The sequence below is a fragment of the Chionomys nivalis genome, chromosome 22 (assembly GCF_950005125.1).
Source record: "Chionomys nivalis chromosome 22, mChiNiv1.1, whole genome shotgun sequence".
Classification (NCBI taxonomy): domain Eukaryota; kingdom Metazoa; phylum Chordata; class Mammalia; order Rodentia; family Cricetidae; genus Chionomys; species Chionomys nivalis.
Genome location: NC_080107.1, coordinates 20,749,901 through 20,770,095, shown reverse-complemented (window position 1 = coordinate 20,770,095; position 20,195 = coordinate 20,749,901). Strand labels below are relative to the sequence as shown.

General features: G+C 41.1%; 1 protein-coding gene across 1 annotated transcript in view; it reads right to left on the bottom strand.

Moving 5' to 3' along the window:
• Window positions 1-6,567: 6,567 nt before the first annotated feature.
• The window catches only part of Pla2r1 (phospholipase A2 receptor 1), a 108,700-nt gene continuing 95,072 nt past the window's right edge, over window positions 6,568-20,195 (bottom strand). Inside the window, exons 21-30 of the mRNA XM_057755044.1 lie at window positions 19,124-19,241; window positions 18,321-18,451; window positions 17,726-17,873; window positions 12,851-13,089; window positions 11,984-12,152; window positions 9,891-10,031; window positions 8,631-8,747; window positions 7,471-7,647; window positions 7,214-7,240; window positions 6,568-7,109 (exon numbers count right to left, since the gene is read on the bottom strand). Coding sequence (XP_057611027.1) covers window positions 6,895-7,109; window positions 7,214-7,240; window positions 7,471-7,647; window positions 8,631-8,747; window positions 9,891-10,031; window positions 11,984-12,152; window positions 12,851-13,089; window positions 17,726-17,873; window positions 18,321-18,451; window positions 19,124-19,241 — 1,482 coding nt within the window. The 3' untranslated portion in view covers window positions 6,568-6,894. The remainder of the gene's footprint in view (window positions 7,110-7,213; window positions 7,241-7,470; window positions 7,648-8,630; window positions 8,748-9,890; window positions 10,032-11,983; window positions 12,153-12,850; window positions 13,090-17,725; window positions 17,874-18,320; window positions 18,452-19,123; window positions 19,242-20,195) is intronic.

The following is a 20,195-nucleotide window of genomic DNA, read 5'->3' as shown; positions in this document are numbered from 1 at the left end:
TCAATTATCCTGCATATTAGATATTTACATTACAATTCATAATAGTAGCAATGAAATAATTTTATGGTTGAGGGGGTCAAGGTTACAGCATTAGGAAGAATGGGAACCACCACTTTACACATCAATACCTCTATTGAAGCCTCCTGGGAAATTAAATTGCAACAAGCCCTTGTGGGTTTTTGCTGTTATTGGTGGTTTGTTTTTTAGCAAAGACTTTTCTAGGTGCTAAGAATCAAAGACTGGGGGAATCACATGTTTTCTCAGTATCAGGCAAGCCCATCCCAAAGATCGAATTCTCTAACTAGTGACTCTAGTGAGCAAGAAAATAGAACAAATGAAGTCATTACGCTCATGGCAGAAGGAAAGATAGCCTGATAAATCATCCATCTCGCCAGAGGATGTTCTTATAGATCTGAAGTCTCAAATGCCACAAGAGCTTTGCCTTCAGACGCCCTGGTCTGACGCCTGGGTTGTTGAGGATGCCCTGTCGGGGCTTGCTTCCTCTGACATGGCGTCTGCTTCGTCAGCATTTTCTCGCTTCCTTCTTCAGGCGTGTTTCATCAAGTTACCCTCTGGACAGGTTATCTCGGAGCTGTCTTCTCTTCTGGCCTGTTTATGTTTAGACCCAACCAGCGAGGATTCCGAGTTAAATTCTGGTGCAAAGTCTCCTTTCTGAATCCAGAGTAAAGCCTCAAACCCTGAGAGCCCCAAAAGCTAATTGCTTAACTACCCCATTCAATTGCCAAGTCTACACAAGATGTGGCCCGGTTGCCGGGCCCACTGATTCTTCCCTGTGTTCAGCACTGGCTGGTTACATTTCTTAAACAAATCTACTTGTGCTAGCTGACTAGGTATTGCAAATTACATTGCAATTCATTCTGCGACGTAACTGATTTAAAAGAAAGTTCTTAGAGGTCTCAGCTGAGTCCGATATAACTGCACTGTATGCAGTAGGAGTAATAACCATGTGATAAGCTCAGTGGCTGCCATCTGTAAAACTTCATTAGGTAACAGACACAAGTTATAATTAGACTGTAATATTAATTTACCATTAATATGCCATTACAGGCTAACGGCTTTCTTTATATGCCATCCCCCGCTCCCCCCATTATCATTCATGACGCTGGTGACCCTAGGCCGGCCTCACAAGGGTCCCAATGGGACCTGAGGCCATGGTGGGAGACAGACAGGTATGCCATGCAGAGAGAGTTTGGGTATAAAGTTTATTTAGTGGGTTATGGAGGGGCAGCAGATCACACACACACACACACACACACACACACACACACACACACCGCTCTTCGCTTGGGAAGTTTAGAACAAGATCCACTATCAATGCCGGGGTGTTTCTGCTATAGTCTCATTTCCGGGAAGCTCTCAGATTCCTTCCTGTGCTCAGAGGCGCAGCTTCTTTCCTGCTCAATGTGTGGAGACTCGGAGTTTTTGTTTATTCTGAAGTGTTGTCCAGAATGGAATTAGAGCAGGGATTAGAGGCATCTTGATTAAGCACTCCTAGTAGGGCGGCTTGAGTAAGCATCACTGGTATCAAGCTCGCTCAGAAGCCAATGGGTTCCTCCCAGGCCTCTACAGAAGTGCTTCTTGTATTGTAGCTCACCTAGGTGACACTTCCTGTTGGCTCCGCCCTCCTTCCTGTGAGTCTTTGGGTGGTTTTCCTTTTGCACCACATCTCCTCTGGGAGGTTCCAGGGTTTACTGGGAAAGAGGACTAATCATTAATCAAGCATTAACTAATTGATTACTTAAGAAAGCTAATCATGTCCATGATTAGCCCTACGTATTAAGAGGTTAAAGTTCAGCCACTGAAGATAGGGCCTCATAAGGTGTGATTCAGGGGGAGGAACTCCAGTTAAGACATAAACCGTGTGGAAAGCATAATAAAGCTGTAATTTCAGAAGCGGGGGAAGAGGCAAGAGAAAATCAAATTGATTCTTTAACCGTTTGTCATATTATTTAAGAAATATCCAAGGATGCATACAATGAATCAAATGTAAATAAGAGACTTAATGGGAACAATAGAAAAGACATTTATTAATTTTGAAACTCAGCATTCATTAATAAATAGGAAACATTAAAAATAACAGATTGGGATAGTTTTTAAAGGAAGATATTGGTATTTATTGCTATTCACCATTACAAGAAATGGATGATAATATTTTAAATCCATTAAATTTGATCCACGACGCTTACTTCATGGTGTGAAGAAAAACAGCACTTGAATGATTTTTCTCTTAATTTGTTCTAAATTACAGCAAAGTGCTTTGCAAGAAGCAAGTGCTTGTGTTAATTAACTCTGAGTAGAGAAGGTCACTGGCATACGTGGGGCTCAATTTGTGGCTTTAGTGAGATATTCTCTTCTGCAATTAGAATTCCTCACCAGGAATTAAAGGCTTGCGTAGATTTTCATTTCTTTATCTAGCACTTCATGTTTGGGCACCTTTGTTGACTCTTTAAAGACAACGAAAATGCAATAGCAGTAATGAGATGGACTTAGGAGATGAAACACTTGTTCCATGTGTTTATTTACAGCATTCCTACAGCACTGGCATTTTTCTTTGAGCTGAATCTATAAAGCCACATTCAGAAGGCTTAACAGGGCTTTGCGACATAAGCAATTGACAAGTCTGAATTTTAGTTATGTTAAATTGTAAGACCGTACACAAACATAAATGCCATGTACTCTCATAAATCACCCTCCAGGAACCTCAGAGTTCTATTGGAAATGGAATTTACGTAGTTCTAAAATACATGGAACTTTTAAATGCTCTTTCTAATTGTACTTACCTTTAGTTTCTTAGGATGTGTGCTGCTATTTTTATGCCTATAAAATTATGAACTACAGCATATGTTATGTTGGTCATGCAACACATGACCTGATATAGATGTTAAACTGAGATTTTTCATGTGAGGTCATATTTGAAGGCTAGGCACTTGCCACTTCTGACTCACTCCAGTATCAACTATAAATCACTATATAAAAAAGTGACATTAAATGGATTTAACCACAATGTCAAGGTAATTATATATGTCATTCCTGTGATTGTCATTTGTCCTGGATATTCAGAAGTTACTGTATATGAATTTGGCCATTTCGAAGAGATAAAGAGATGTCAAGACTAAACATTCATCTAAAGAGATCATTCAAGTGTGGCGCTTCCAATGAGAAGAGTCATCAATTTAGAATGGGAAGGACTCAGGAGATTATTAACTGAAACAAATTCAAGACTTTCCAATCCTTGGGAATCTATAAAGATACTCAGGTCAGTCACAGGAAAAATTGCACATATACATATTTTAATTTTTAATGGTACCAATGTCCACTAAGTTTTAGAGCAACACGGGGTCAAGGGCTCTTCAGCAAAATAATATATTTTAAGAGGTGTATATTAATCATGAGTGAGTTTGTACTCCTACTACCTTAATTTTATTTTTTTATTTTAGCGTATGCTGTAGCTATGAAATTAAGTTCTGGGCTCTGGACAGATGACTCAGTGGATAAGAACACTGCATGCTCTTCCGAAGAATCTGGTTCAAGTCCTAGCATCCACATGACAGCTTACAACTGTCTCTAACTGCAGTTCTAGGGGATCTGACACCCTCACACAGACAAATATGCAGGCAAAACACCAAAGCACATAAAATAAATAAAAAATAAATTAGGTTCTGATAAAAATACATGTATATTCCACTCCCAACCAAGAAGATATTTGCAATTGACACCTCCTGGAAGACGTAATTCTGGGTATATCAGCCAGTTTGCCAACACAAAATGAATATCATGTATGTTTGTGTGTGTTCTATGTTGTTTGTTTGTTTTTTGTCTTACTGGGGTTTTTGTTTGTTTTACTTTTCATTTTATTGTTTTTTTTTTATTTATTTATTATGTATACAATATTCTTTCTGCGTGTATGCCTGAAGTCCAGAAGAGGGCACCAGACCTCATTACAGATGGTTGTGAACCACCATGTGGTTGCTGGGAATTGAACTCAGGACCTTTGGAAGAGCAGACAATGCTCTTAACCACTGAGCCATCTCTCCAGCCCCCTTTTCATTTTATTGTTGAGAGAGAGAGAACATGATATTGGGTGGGGAAGGAAATGAGGAGGAGCTGGGAAGAGTTGGGGGAGGAGAACGAATATGATCAAAATATACTGTATGTAAAATGCTTTTAAATTAAAGAAGAAAATTAGGTGTGTACAGAAGACTTTAGAGTGTTGATAGCAGGAGAAGCAGGGTGCCTTAGTACTTACTATTTATTTCTGAAGTTTCAATGAAAATGAATGCATGATTTGTTTATGGAGACAGACTCTGCAGGTAAGGGTCACACTAAATGTCAAAAAGCAGAGCTTTGGCAAGTGATGTCAGTTCTTCCAGCAAAACCACTTTTGCAATGGCATACCTTTGTCACATGGTTATGTGTGACTGTATATACTTTCACTGGGAGGTTAACTGATTACAGCTTCAACAAATCTACCAAAATGAAATGAATTTTAATTTTACTTGATAGATTTTTAAATTGAGTTTTTATACCCTCTGGTTAGTTAAGACATTTATTCTTTTGAGTCAGAAATATACAACTGATACATAATGTAATGATTTTACAAGTGAAGTCTTAAGATGTAGAAAAAATAAAAGTGGATTGTCCCAGTGTGTCAGTTACTCAACGGAAGTAGCAAAGAGCCGTGGCTAGGAGCTGTATGCACTGTTAATAGTCCACGAGGACTATTAACTTCGTGTTGTATTGTTAACGATCCCAGTTTGCTGTGCAGAAACACATTCATATTTTTTTCTCAGAGCTCCCCCTTATGACTAGTGGCCACTAGCACCAAGGCAGTTGACTGCACTGGTTGAAATGCACACAGGCAAGCCTGGAGAAACCCCATGTTTATCACAGGACTATACTTAATTTCCATAGCCACTGCTGTCTCCTGTTTATAGTTCGCCTTTCTGGGGTAAAGTCTCATGAGCATAGAGACTCCCTGACTCGCTCACACCCAGGACCGATTCTAGAACAGAACATCTGTCTTAATAGGATGTTCAGTAAACATTTATATGAGAGGTAACTTTTCAATCTTGATTATGGAGCTACTTTTATTTATCAGAAATTAATGAAGGAACATCATACCTGTGACTTTTTTAATTTACAGAAAGTATACGTTAAATTTTTAATTTGTGTGTGGGCATGTAGAGGCAAGATGTTGACAATTAGGTATCTTTTCCACATTAGTTTTTGAGACATCACTGAACCTGAAATTCATCAATTTGGCCAGGATGCCTGGTAAATGAGCTTCAGGGATTCACCTGGTTTTGTTCCACCCCATCCCAGAGCTGGGTTATAGATGTGCACCCCTGAATCCCACCCCACCCTAGAGCTGGGGTCACAGATGTGCACCACTGCACTTGGCCTTTATGTGGGTAATGGGGTTCTGAACTCAGGTCCTTGTAATTGCACAACAGGCACTTTACCAACTGAGCAACTTCCCAGCCTCAGATATCATACTTTTAATCCTCATTAACCAGCCAATGGCATCAACTAGTCCAACACAAAAAAGAGATAGTCAAAATTGATAGTTTATTTAAACGCACAAAGTGAACATATGACAATCGTATCTAGGTTACTACTGCAGAGTTGTTTTAGTTAGTATTTCTCAACATCACCTCTCGTTTGGTTCTAATGGGAGTATAATTCAGATCTTCACCTTTTTCTCTTTAGGTTTGAGTTACATGTTCTGTATCTCCCAGTTAAGATCATTATATATTATTTTATTACTTTAGTTTTAAATAAGGTCTGTGAACGTTATTGATATTGAACTCCCATTGTAGTTCTTTGAACTTACCTAGAAAATACCTTTAACATGGCAATCACTTAGCAAGGGAGAATCTATGCCACATTGGTGCCAGGCCTCCTTAGCCTTATTCCCTGGGTAAAGGTGAGTGCACTCTCTGCCTGTTCTGCAGCCCCACGAAGCAGGACAATTAGACGCAGGACAATCAGATGCAGGACAATCAGATACAACAGGGAGTCAAGTTAAAGCAGGAACTCAGTTTATTACAGTGAGCATCTGCTTATATAGAGTAAGTGACATCACAGGAGCCGATGTGATGCAGGTGTACCTCTAGCCAATGAGAAACAGCCAAGCCCTTCCTCTGGCTGGAGGGGCATCTACCTAGATTTTGCTGTGTCATCCCCACTCGGTAGCTTTGAGACTATCCTTCAAACTCGAGCCAGGCTTTTTTCTGTCCTACAGGCCTCGAGGTACAGGGCCTGAGATAATTTTGGCCCAACAATTGTAACTGCACGGTTGTTCCTGAGAGCACCTGCATACCAAGATTGCATTTAGGAGAAGGTGCTGTTTCTCCTGTGTAGCTTAAGAATCAAACCTAATAAAAATTAATGTCCTCCAAAGTATCAGCTGAGAGACCACAGCCTGAATGTTTAGATTCAAGGACTTTCCCAAAGCAGGCTATTAAAAATGATTGAATTAGAATCAAACAGAACACTGATTCTTAGAAGCACCTTCCCCGCAGATAAAGTCATAGCCCTGCCCCCTTTCTCTTTGAATGTATTGAGTGAACTTACATGTCTGAACACATGCCAGATTGCCTTGAGAGTTCTCAAGGCAGGATTCTTTTTAGTGGTTCTTGTCTTTCTAAATAATAACGCAGTGCCCCTTTGCAGAATGGGCCGCAGTTAAAGGAAATGAATACTTTAAACCTCATCTGCTTTGGTTAAAATTAAAAACCAGTGCTTGAAGAATAATTAAAAGAAGGGCACAATTCACATTATCATGGCGTTCTTGTTAAGGGGCAGCGCAGACAGGACTCTCCTCGTGGCCGCCTTTGTTCTTTATAGTGAGGGCATTCTCTCACTTCATCCTCACTGGTCATTCTTCTCGGGATCGGAGATGTGGACGTTTTCCTCTAACTGTGCTGTGCTGAAGCTGAGTGTAGGGTAGTAGAGGCCCCGAGACCCTGTGAGTCTCTGGAAGAAGCCACTGTTCTGCTTGTAGATCCAGAAGCAGAGCACAGCAAAGGCCAGGATTGCCATCAGCGTCAGCGAGACTGCAAGAGGAACGATGCTGTGGTTCCGTCCTGGAGGGAGACAAAGAAAAAGAGAGTAGATCCTGCCACACACCCGCTGCCCGTCTTATTGATTCTAAGGAACAGCTAAATATCCTCTCTTCTTCCAAACCTACCTTTTCCTGGATGCTCTGCTGGAACATCTAAAATCAAATAAATAAAAAAAAAAATTCTTAAATTCAGTAAAGTTAGGTCATTACTGAGACAAAGCAGGAATCCAACTATTGCTCATACATCAAATCTAGTGGCCGGTGTTGATGAATGCTATTTCAATGGGAATATCGGCAGTTTCAACTTTTTAAATGCTACCGTGGTGGGTCAGCCTTAAGCAGGGAAGAGTCAACTGGGAGACTTACCCTCTCCCTTCACACACCTGCCTCCATTTTACAGATAAACCCATTTTGGTCTTCGCATGGGGTAAACTGCCACACTCCTTCCAGGATCCTCAAGGCAACACACGGACGGGGCTGGAAGGGGTCTACAGTTGGCCTCTGAACGCCCCAGCTTGACTGGTCTGTGGGTGCTCCATCAAACCACCTCAAGGTTTCATCTGTGGAAAAACTTCTGACTTATTATGAATTATGTGTATGATTACCAGTCTAAGACTGGGCTAAGCCATAAGAGCAGCCCCCAAATCTAAGGAGACACTTTTAAATCCATAAGTACGCTCATGAACAAAACACAAAAATAGGAACGTATCCATTAAATTTGCCTCTATTTTTAAATACAGATGTCTTGTTTCTTAATGTCCTGGTTTGAGTTTTAAAAATAGGTTCACATTTCTAGCCAATTTAAATAAATCACACAGGAAATGAAATGAAATTAATTAATGTATAGAAATTCCCTCAAAAGCCCAACATCAACCCCACAAGAGGGCTTATTTCCTGAATCTGTTATTATCCTAGAACTGGTTCAGTGGGAAAGTTCAGCCTCTAAGTGGTCAATGTGGTTTGTGTGTGTGTGTGTAGGGGGCGCTGTCTGAAACGAATTTAAAACCAACAATAAAGTGAACTATAAGTCAGCTTGCTTTTGGTTATCACCAACTGCTAGAAATTCAAACCATGTCCAGGATTAAAATACGCAAGGATGGTCTCTGCCCCCAGCCTCCTCCACCAGGGCAGCGCTCTCTCTGTGCCAATTACAATGCTTTTCACTATAAGTACTTTTCAGTAACATCAGTTACATAAAGAAAAGAAGAGTGTGCCTCCTTATACACACTGGTGTTTATGAGCAGCCTGTAAGAATTCAAAAAGCGCAGTTAATCATTGAAATGTCTCCCTGACTCTGTTGGGCTTTGTAACACTTAAGAGAATCAATGTGGCTTTGCCATAAGGCTCAGGACAGAGTTGGAGCAAGCATCTTTATGGTCAGTATGAAGGTTAACTTGTCATCTGTTTTGTTTGTTTGGGAGGGGTGGCTTTCAGATGCATGCTACACTTTCATAGCAAATGTGTCCAAGGAGAGTTTTGTGACTCCCAGAGACCTTAACGGCTCTGTATTTATTTACTCATCCTCTGTGCCCACATCACTTACTGTTACTAGCAAACTGGGCATTCAACCAAACCATCTGGACAGAAGAACTAAAAGCACGAAGCTCTTCCTGGAGAAATAAATTTTCAGCCTCATCCTTGATGGCTAAAAGATTAGATCCTGGAAAAGAGATGAGCAGCCAATGAGCGAGGTAAGTGCGATTCACAAATGTCTCTGTGCCCTGTCTTGTGAAACCTGGGCTTTGAAAAGCCAACATTGCATCACTCAATATATTTTTATTTTCCTCTCTGGTGCTGCGGCTGGTAGCCCAGGGCTTGCCATGTTAGGCAATTGCTCTACCCCTGAGCTACAGCCCCAACTCTGTGTTTCCGTGGCTAAAAAGTGATTGAGCACGTGGGGAGATAGCTCAGTTGGTAAAGTGCCTGCTGAACAACCATGAAGACCCAGGTTTGAATCCTCAGGACTCAGGTAAAGAGCAGGATTGGGGAGGCAGAGACAGATCCCTGAGTCTTGTTGACCAGGTTCAGGAGGAGATCATGTCTTGTCTCAAACATACCAGGTGAAGAGTGATTGAGAAAAATCCTGAGTATAAGTCATATACACACAAGCCCCCCCAATACACACACACACACACACACACACACACACACACACCACATACATAAAAAAATTAAAGTGATTAAAGACAAAACAAAACAAACCCAACAAGTTCTCACTATGTAACCTGGCTGGCCCAGAACTCACTATGTAGACCAGGTTGCCCTTAAATTCATAAAGGTTTGTTTCTGCCTCCTGACTATTAGGTGGCCTGTGCCACCATACCCACCTAAAATATGATTTAAGCCTTTTTAAATTTTATTTCATTTAATTAACAATTTAAAATTTATTTTACACACTAAGGTTTCCTCTCCCTCCTCTCCTCCCATTCTCTACGATTTAAGGCTTTTAAGGTAAAACTACATTTATAACAATGTATACAAGCTTTCACTTAGAAAACGAAAGTCCTGACGATCCAGTTTAGAGAACATTAAAGATTCATAGTACACGTGGCTTTAGAATGAAGAGTTTTGGGGGGATGTTATACACTGAGGCACCATCTTGGGTTTTCAAAGTCTGCACTGGAACTTGAATTGCCTGTATTAGCTGTCCCCCTAACAAGCGGATTCAACAGTGTTTATTTTATTTTTTTTCAGTGGTTTTCACGGCTCCTAAAGTTACTGGATAATGAGCATTGGAGCAGGCGCACTGTTTACTGCAACGTCAAAGAGTCCATGACAGCGTTTAGTGCCACAGAAGAATTACCTTCTCTTTTGCAAAATTCATGAGCATCCTCAAAACTCCTGCTGTCCAGCACTGTAGAAAGACTGTAGCAATTACCTTTAAATTTTATCCAGGGAACTGATGTTTCTGGGCAGAGCACTGGGTGCTCGAATGCCTTTGTTTCTATGAAAAAAAAAACCAGGCATGATTTCAGGCTGATGCCTGGGATCCTATACTGAGATAACCCTTATTTTACAGTCAACATAAGGCCAGAATCAATGCATTCATTAAGATTTTCATGATAATACCCCAAAAGACTGGATTTGATGTCAGTGGTTACAAATGAGGGTTAGGTTCTTGTATTTCTGTTACTCTTTACCTAAACATGCAGAGTGTGTTAACAGATTGCTTTGTCTGTTTCCTTTGAGTGCTGCCTGGTGAAGGCATTGTCTACTGTTAGCCTAAAGCTTGGGGCATCAGGGAGATACAGGTACTAGAGGAACTGGGAGCTGAATGATGTTGGAGAAAGGATGTCTACACGGATAATACGTGTCCTACGCAGGGCTAAGTGTCACGGATTTCTAAAATCCTTAATTGTCCGTAAGCCTGCGAGAGGACAGCACCTTCAGTGAGTATCACAATGAAACACAACATGAAATAAATAAGCAGAGTTTGAGGGGGCTTTCCTTCTGCCACCAAGCCTGAGAGTCAGATACATCCATGCTGAGTTCCTGGCCCCATAGCTTCCTAGCTGCGTGGCCTTGGGTATGACACCCTATGCTCAATTTCTTTGTAACAGGGAGCTAACAGCAATGCCATTCTTTCCCCCAGTTCGAACAGTTTAGATATGTTAAAATCTGGCCTTTGTTATTTTAAGTCTTTCATTTATTATTGTCATATAGACAAGTGTGTGTGAGAGCATTGTGACAAGTTTTGGGAGTCACTTCTTTCTCTGTTTCCATGTGTCTTCTGGGGATTGAACTCAGGATGCAGACTTGCTCTGAAGCACGTTTATCTGATGAGCCATCTTGCCATCCTGCCCAGCCACCCTTAAAAGTCTACAATAAATGTGTACAGTTTTATCAAAAAAGGAAGGGGACTTACAGTGTTTTAGAAGAACTAATTTTGCTATATAGGTGTGTGCATTTCTTACGCTTTCATATGTATATGCATGCATATAGACGTCACTCATGCTTAATCCTGAACTGCTTTCATCTACAATTATGTAAAGGATGTGTGCTATTTGTCGAAGTATCCAGAATATAAGTAAATAATGCTGTTTTATGAAATGAGAGATCAGAGGGAGAACTAGTGGTGCATATGATAGCAACAAAGAAGACACCTGGAAAGCGGGACCACACACGTCAGTGGGTGACCACACACGTCAGCGGGTGAGGAGACAACCTCCCTCTGTTCTCCTGATGGATGGAGCCTTGGGAATCTGTTTAATGCTCCCAGTTAACATTCATCTCCCATAAAGGTTTGGTTCAACTGAACTTCATGTAAATGGGATACTATGCAAAGTGTGGGCTAGACATAGAGTATCAGCTACCACCGCCATAACCATTGCTCAAGAATCTAGCACTCTTGTCTCAAACCCTCAATTCAGATTCTCCACAGAGGCTAAAGCACACCTTTGTAGTGTGACCTCCTGTTTTTCTCTTACCCTAACCTGGTATGCCGGCAAAGTCAGCACCAGCTTTGCCGTCCGTATCCCCATCCCGCACCCCTCTGTCTGTGTCTAAGCTTCTGCCTCAGAGTGCTTCTCTATGTTCTGTGACTTCCTATCAACCCTGCCCATTCTTTAAGTTCCATCTACATATACTGCCACGCCCTTCAAAAAGCCCTTCTGTTTCTCTAGACAGATAGGATGCTCTTTTAAAAACAGCAAAGTGTTATTAACTATGCTACAGACATGGGGACGGCAGCATAAGAAGAAAACAATGCACCCCTTTCTTGATAATCCCTCTTACCTCCTCTCCCAGCCATGCCTGGCATGACAGCTGCTTGTCTTTGTATCATAGACCAAGGCTTCCCAAGGGCTGAGACTTTCTATTATTCATGTTTGTATTCTGCAGTTGCGCACATTCATAAGGCCAGGACACATTGGCTCTGTTGAATGGAATGATACTTACCAGTGGAGATACGACAAATGGCGCCTTGCAGAAGAGACTCACAGGCTGTTCTATGCCAGCGTCCACTAGTGTCAGCAAAAACACAGTCACCAAGGAAGGTGGACTCTTCGTCCTTCCAATAGGTGAAAGGGGATTTGGTGCCATCTGACCAGTCAAAAGTACGACCATTCTGCAGAGGGAATTCAAAGCATCACTTCACTGCCATGACTTGCTGGAATCACCCCAAACTGCCCAAGCACACACGCCTTCCAAATTCCACATGTTTTTCCCAAAAGAACCGGAGGTCATGAATGGAATAGAGTTTACCTTTCAGTAATTCAAGTATGTAATACTCTTGTTTTCAAAAGCAAAAACAAAACAAAAAATAAAAATCACACAAACAGAACTCTGTATGTTATATTTCAAGGGTAGTAAATTAGTTAATAATAATTTCTGAGCAGGAAGCAGAAATCATTTTTTTTATGGAGATTCTGGAAATCTAACAAATTACCCAAACATGGTACTTGAGTTTGAGATGTGTTTCATTGCATAAATGATTCAGTACTCAGGGATTCTTGAGAGTTTTCAAAGGACCCATGGGGGCATTATATTTAGAAATCAGTCATGTGCATATTCATCCTAAAAAGATGTATACTCTTGTTTTGTAGCCCCAGGGTCCTCAAAAACAAAACAAAACAAAGCCAAAATAAAAAATCTGAAAATAACAACAACAAAACCCCCCATAGTTTCTGTATAAAGCAGCTGTTGGGATGTTATACTTATGATTGTGTCTGGGAATTATGCTTGCATGCTGGTTCCAGTAGCTGTCTCCCTAAGGAAGCAGACAGAAACTTTGCAAAGATGACTGGCAGGATTTCGAACACCTACGTCTGTGGTGGAGAGCCCAATCCAGTGGGCATGTCCCAGCCTGCTGAGAACAACTGTGAGGAAGGCCTGCTGGAAATTGTCTGCAATGCTGGCCAGTTCTGCTCCATGCATCAGGCAGGTTCTTCTTGCTGTGTACCACGTCATATTGGCATGAATGATTTTATAAGTTCTGTTTCCAAATTCTAATATATTGGGGACTGAATGCATTTCAGACACATTTGCACGGTATTCAGGAGTATCTAGATTAAGAACAACAACAAAATTGCTTGTGGCGTCTGAACTACAGAGGATGTCAGACTCAACATGCATCTTTGTCACTAACAGCGACACTGACCAGAGTTTTTCCTCCAGAAGTGATGAATTCAAAACAATGACACTACAAGGTGTGTGACGCTAGGGCACTGGAACACTGTGGTGGTTTGAATGAAAATGGCTTTCATAGGCTCAAATATTTGACCCCTTGATCCTTAGATGGTGGAACTGTTTGAGAAGGATAAGGAGGTGTGGCCTTGTTAGAGGAAGTATGTTACTGGGGTGGGCTTTGAAGTTTAAAAAGCCCATTCCAGTTAGCACTGTGTGTGTGCGTGCGCGAGTGTGCGTGCGCATGTGCGCACGTGTTCATGCACATGCGCACACATGCCTATGTGTGCTTTCTCTTTAAGTTGTATGCATTTCTCTTTTTTGTCCTGTATTCTGCTGTATCCATAGAACAGCCTAAATTTAGGAAAATGTTTGTGCATCTGACCTAGAGTGAATTTAGTCCCTCTTGCATACTAGGCTGAAAACTAAGTCAGTAAGTTGTTTGGGCTTCTTAAAGGGCATGTTGAGATGTGAATGGCTGAGGGCCTGGACTGCATCCCATTCCTGACCCTCCCTGGCTAAGAGGCCTGGAGAAAATCAGTCCTTCTAAAACTTACATTTCAGGTCTATAAGAACTGATAAGTTCTTCCTAAGGAGGGTGTGTGTAGAATTCACTGCGGTATCCACACAGAGCATGCTCTATTGCATCCAGGACAGACCAACAATTAATAAATGTTGCTCCTCACTGCCCTCTCCTGTTTTGGTCATGCTCTCCCCAATAAAAATGGCAAAGTGGAAAGTAGCCTTTTGCCTTTGTTACTGTTGCTTGATTTAGAAAACACACATTGTAAAACAGAAGCAAAATGAGCCCATTTATTAATTACCTTGTGACAGACTGTACTTGGTCACAGTGTCTTCTTGGCTGGAAGCCTGCTTGCCAGCCTATGCTCCCAGTTTATGGCTAGTTATACAGAATCTGCATGGCACAAAGTCTATTTTAAAGTGACAATTGCCACAGTAATGTAACTGAATTTTTTTTGTTTCCTTTTACTGGGTTACACCATTGCTTTTATACCTAAGAATTTCTCCCAGTGCAATTAGTCCTTCCAAGTTTCAAAACAAAACACACATGATTTTGAGCAATGTGATTTTGCAGCTCATTATCCTGGAAGAAATATCTATGGATACTGAGTTGTTCCCGACCTCTCTCTCTCGCTCTCTCTCTCTCTCTCTCTCTCTCTCTCTCTCTGCACATGTGTGTACATTTGTGTGTGAACGCTTGCATGAGATCAGAGGACAACCATGGATGTTGCTTCTTTTCTTCTCTCTATTTGAGTCAAGGTCCTGCTCTGTTGTTTTTCTGTTGTGTTTGCCAGGTTAGCTGGCCTATGAGCTTTAGGGGATCCTCCCGTCTCTGCCCTCCAATTCCCCAAAGGAGTTCTGTGATTACAGAGGCTTATACCATGCACCTGGGCTTTTACTGGGTGCTGGGGATTCAAATTCAGGTCCTCAAGCTTGTACTGCAAGTTCTTTCATCCACTGAGCAACCTCCTCTGGCCTTTGCTTCTCTTTTTATCCTTCCTTCCTTTCCTTCTCTCTCTCTCTCTTTCTCTTTTTCCTTTTTACTTTTTTTTTTTTGAGGCAGGGTTTCTCTGTGTAACAGCTCTGGCTGTCCTGGAACTTGCTTTGTATACCAGGCTGGCCTTGAACTCACCGAGGTCTAACTACCTCTGCCTCCTGAGTGCTGGGATTAAAGGTGTGTGCCACCACCGCCTGGCTTACTCATATTTCTTTTTTCTTTCAGGAACATAGCAATTTTTGACTCAAGCCCAATATAAGCATATATTTATGTTGAAAATACAAGGTGTTCATTGTAATAAGAATGAAAGTTTAATAGTATTTTTCAGAAATAATCATTTTTAAAAACCGTCCTTTGTTAAACACATTCTGAGAACTATGCTAAGCTTTGTATGTGCATATGAAACAGTTCTTACCTCATTTTACAGAAATTGAAATCAAGGCTCATAGAAGATGCAGTCATTTTACTGATCAGATTTCTAAGATTTCCAAGGTGTCACATTATACAGCAAGAGTTGGGGTGAGTGTATTGTGGTTCCTCTCTCTAGTAAAAGCCACCAAGGTACAGTCAGGGGACCCTGTGGCCTTACTCCAGCTCAGTCACCCTTCAGAGACCTCACTTCTGAACTTCTTGCTGACGCTTGTGTAAAGAGGTGAAATGGGAACTTGTCTGGTCAGACATGGGGCTTGTGTTCCCCCTCTGTCCTGCAGAGTCACCTAAAGAGCACCTATGTTGCTCGTCCCCAAATGCCAAAGAAAGCAATCAGCGCATAAATATGAGAAGAGGTCAACTTTGCAGAAATGGAATCACTATTATCTTTAACCGTTGCTTTGGTTTGTTTTGTTTTTTAAGAATAACATTCCTTATCTATAGAATGGAAAGACTTTGACCTATTTCCTGGAATGGTCTTGAAGGTTTTATGGCATAATGTTTATAAACCCAAAGCATGGTGCCAGGCACAGGGACACACAGGTTGTGAAAGCAGGAGCTGTCTTTGCTATTTTTATTATTGAAGGTTACTCAAGGACAATAACACTGCTTAGTCATCCCACTGGATATGGGTGATAGTATCACACTTTAATTAGGATCTTAAATATCCTCCAAAGGCCCTGGTATCCCAATTGTGATGCCCAGAGTGGGACCATTGGACCTGATGGAGCATTTGACAGGTGAGGCCCAGTAGAAGGTCTTAGGTCACTGTGCATGCCACTGAAGGGAATTATGGGAGTTTGGACTCTTCCTGTTCTATACTTTTGCCTCCCAGTCATGAGTTGGATGGCTGTGTTCTGTTTCCTGATCCCTTCATAGCTTTCTGATTTTGGCACAGCCCCAAAGCAATGGGTCTAACCTTCAAAATTATTATGCCAATATAATTAACCTTCTCTTGTTATAAGCTGATTAGTTCAGATATTCTATCACAGGGAGGGGAAGCTATCACATATGGCTTTGATATTACACTCCAGAAATCATTAGGGAGTTTTTTTCCCCAGATATGGAAATATACCGCATGTCATATTAGCCACAGATACTATTTTTGAAGCTTAAAAAAAAAGGAGTGAGGCTGCACAGGGGTAGTGCACACCTTTATTCCTAGCACTTGGGAGGCAGACGCAGGCGGATCTCTATGAGTTTGAGGCCAGCCTGGTGGTCTACAAGAGCTAGTTCCAGGACAGGCTCCAAAGCTATAGAGAAACCCTGTCTTGAAAAATCAAAAAAAAAAAAAAAAAAAAAAAAAAAAAGAAAGAAAGAAAAGGAAAAAGGAGTGAGTGTGTACTGGTTTATTTTTATAACTCTTGTTTCAAGTCAGGTCTCTCTCTGTGACCCAGGCTGTCCTGGAACTCACTCTGTAGTCCAGGGTGGACTTGAACTTGGTAAGTTATTTATTTATTTATTTTTCTTTTTTGCCATTTTTAACTTCAGTCTTTCAAGTGAAGGAATTATAAGGCATAAACTAAACCAGTTCGCCAGGCGGTGGTGGCGCACGCCTTTAATCCCAGCACTCGGGAGGCAGAGGCAGGCGGATCTCTGTGAGTTCGAGGCTAGCCTGGTCTACAAGAGCTAGTTCCATAGTTCCAGGACAGGAACCAAAAACTACAGAGAAACCCTGTCTCGAAAAATCCAAAAAACAAAACAAAACAAAACAAAAAAAAAAACAAAAACAAAAAACAAAACTAAACCAGTTCCTCATTTTTTTTTCTTTTTATTTTTTTGAGACAATGTTGATCGCTGCAGTCCTGGCTATCCTGGAACTCACACTGTAGACCAGGCCAGCCTCAAACTCACAGGCAGTGAGTTCTCTGCCTGCCTGCCTGGGATTAAAGGTGTGCACTACTACTGCCCAGCTCCAGCTTCTCATTCTTTTTCAACATTCTGGGAGACTTTTAAAAATTGCCACAATAGACTATGATTAGATCTACTGTCAGTGCTCTCTGCGAAGTGCTGTATGTTGGAATTTAACCCCCAGTCTGGAGGATTGAGTGGGAAGAAATTTATCTGACTGTGAAGTTCAGAAGTGGGATCTCTGGAGGGTGACCAAGCTGAAGTAAGGCTACCAGGGTCCCCTGACTGAATCTTGGTGGCTTTAACTGGAAAGAAGGATCAGAATGCGCTCACCCCAGGCTCTTGCTTTATAATGTGACACCTTGGAAGTCCGTCAGGGTAGATCAACAGATGTCATCACTTTGACTTTGAAACAGAACTATGCGTGAATCAAAAAAAAAAGTGTTTTTCTCTGTGTTGCTGCTAACATCACACAGTCTAGGAAAATGGACTGGACCACGCAGACTCCCAAAACACAGACAGAAAGCTATTTAGTGGTGCTAGGGCTGGTGTATAAACTAGGTTATCTGTCAGATGGTTTCTGCAGTCCTAAGTAGTGGGGGACACATGCCTAAGTATAGAGGACAATGACTTATATTATAGCTGCAAAGCTGATAGTCAACAGCTGTGGAAGCAAGGTTGGAAATAAAAGGAATAAAACCCCAATTATTTCTTACCTTGCATTTTTTCGCAAACAAATCCATAGCCTTCTTTCCCACAGTCATCAAAATACCATTTTCCAGTGAAATGAAAATTAGGACTACTTAGCATCAGGGCACAGAGTGGAACATGCTTTTTCATTTTAGAGGTATTATAATTTGGTATCTTTAAAGGAATACACATTATTAAAATATGATAAATATAACATTATTGTCACATTGAAAAATTTGATTTAGAGCATAAATTGAAAAAGTAAAACACCATTATTATCTTATTTACATCTAATTAGAACCAATTCAGAAATCTCTTCAAAGCCTCCATGATAAACAATCATCATGATTCATAGTGTAATTGTGTTTATAGTATGCATGAAACTGTTATAATGTTACATTATTAAAAATTAACATATGGGCTGGTAAACTAATATAAATTTATAGCTTCAAAATACAGAAAGAAAACAGTTTTAGTCAGTAAGTCTCAGCTACGATCTCTTGTTAAAAAGGTGTAAAAAAAATAAATCTTGAGGGTCTTAGAATACAGCACAAAGGTTAAAGTATACAAGACCCTGGTCTGATCCCCAGCAAGCTGTGCCCCCAGTAACTTAAAACTTACATTTATGACGTCAGACGGAGACCAGTTAGAATATACCACAGGTTTCCTATTCACCCACGTCTCGTGATTGTCACTTTTTAACCCTATCCACACATTCGTGGTCTGGCCGAAAAGGTTCACAGTAATGAAAGCTGGAAAATAGAAACACATTATCTAATAATGCCACATAAACCATTGGGTCCTCATCAAATGCTGCTCATAGACATCATTATATTTAAATGACAGAAAAACTTCATTATGAATCAAGTGTAGAAATTCCTTATTTTGCTCTCATTAAGGTAACACAGCCTCTTTCGTTTTGGTTTCAGTTTAAATTGAACTAAATTAGCTGGGTAACTTGAGATTTTATCAGATCATTAGCAAAACAATTTCCAGTGTTCACTTACTATTTTCTTAAACAAACAAGGATTAATGTAGTATATTTAAAAAGAAGTATGTAAATGCCTAAGTTTCAAGTTAAAATGTATAGGTGGACTCAAAATGATCTTTGAAAAACTTAGCACGCAATTGTAGGAGATATTCCTGAGAAATTACTTTAGCCATTCTAGAACACACATAAATATATCCTTATTCTCTCCAGTGTAGCCATCCAGTTAAAGCCTCTAAAGTTAGCAGTTTCTCGGCAGGCTACCGACTCTCACAAATGTCGTGGTAGAAACCCTGGCGCTCAAACTGAAATTTTCTGTGTCTTAGCAGTGTACTGTTTTAAATGTTGATTTGTAAGAGAAAGTTTAGAGGTGATGTTTTGATTACTATTAGAATGATGGTGGCCATTTTGGCTTGGTTGAACCATTGGACTCTACCTTGCTCCAATTCACTTTCGATGGAGACCAGCGTCCCGCCCTTGTCGACGCAGAAGTCCTGAGCGCCTGCCCAGGTCTTCAGCTCGCGGGTGTCTTTGGGAATCCACACCTGGAAGCACTACGAACAATAACAACATAACACGTTCATTCCCGCACTGTTCCACGCGAACAAAAGCAAGTTCCCAAAGGCACCGAAGGTCGGCCTTGGAAATGATAATTTTCTTAGGTAGAGAACTCATCAATCAGCTTTCTGCCTGCTCTGCACGCATTAACGAAGCTGCTTCGGGGTGAAGAGCGATTTGTCTCATTCACGTGAGGCAGAGCAGAGGCAGGGATATGTTTGTCATCTGGAATGTCACCACGGTGTCTTCTGCTCTGTGGAGAGGGGCACTCTTCCTAAGAAGGAGTCAGTTTGCAAGGTTTACAGTAGGAGATTTGGTCGAAGAAGAATGAAGGAGTGGCTTAGCCAGACCCATCCTGAAGCCGACTTGCTTACTTTAGTGAGAGACAGGGAGGATTGAAGTTCACTAGAAGCTCAGAGCCGGCCATTAAACATGAAACACACAGGAAGTTACAGAAAAACAACGGGGGAAATGAGAGGAAGGCAGAAAAACAAAACAGACAGACTGAGGGACAAACATCACCACTGACTCTAAGCGGAACATAAAAATACAGGCTGGAGCTTCACAATGAGGTGGTCATCTTTAACAACAACAACAACAACAATAACAACAACAACAACAACAAAAATCTTTATTATGCCACACACAGGAAGGTCAGAGGACAACTCTAAGGAGTCAGTTCACTGTGGGGTCCAGGGACCAAACTCACGTCAGCCAACCATCAAGGCAGAGGTGTCCTTGTTGTCCAATGGGATGAGAATCAGAATGATACAATTAGCCTAGTGTTGTGGAATATTAAAGTGTGTTATTTTTGTTAATGCTGCACTTAACTCTGTGAAGCTGTAGTTCTTTGTCTGTCTAAAACACCTGATGGTCTAATAAAGACCTGAACAGCCAATAGCGAGGCAGGAGAAAGGATAGGCAGAGCTGGCAGACAGAGGGGATAAATA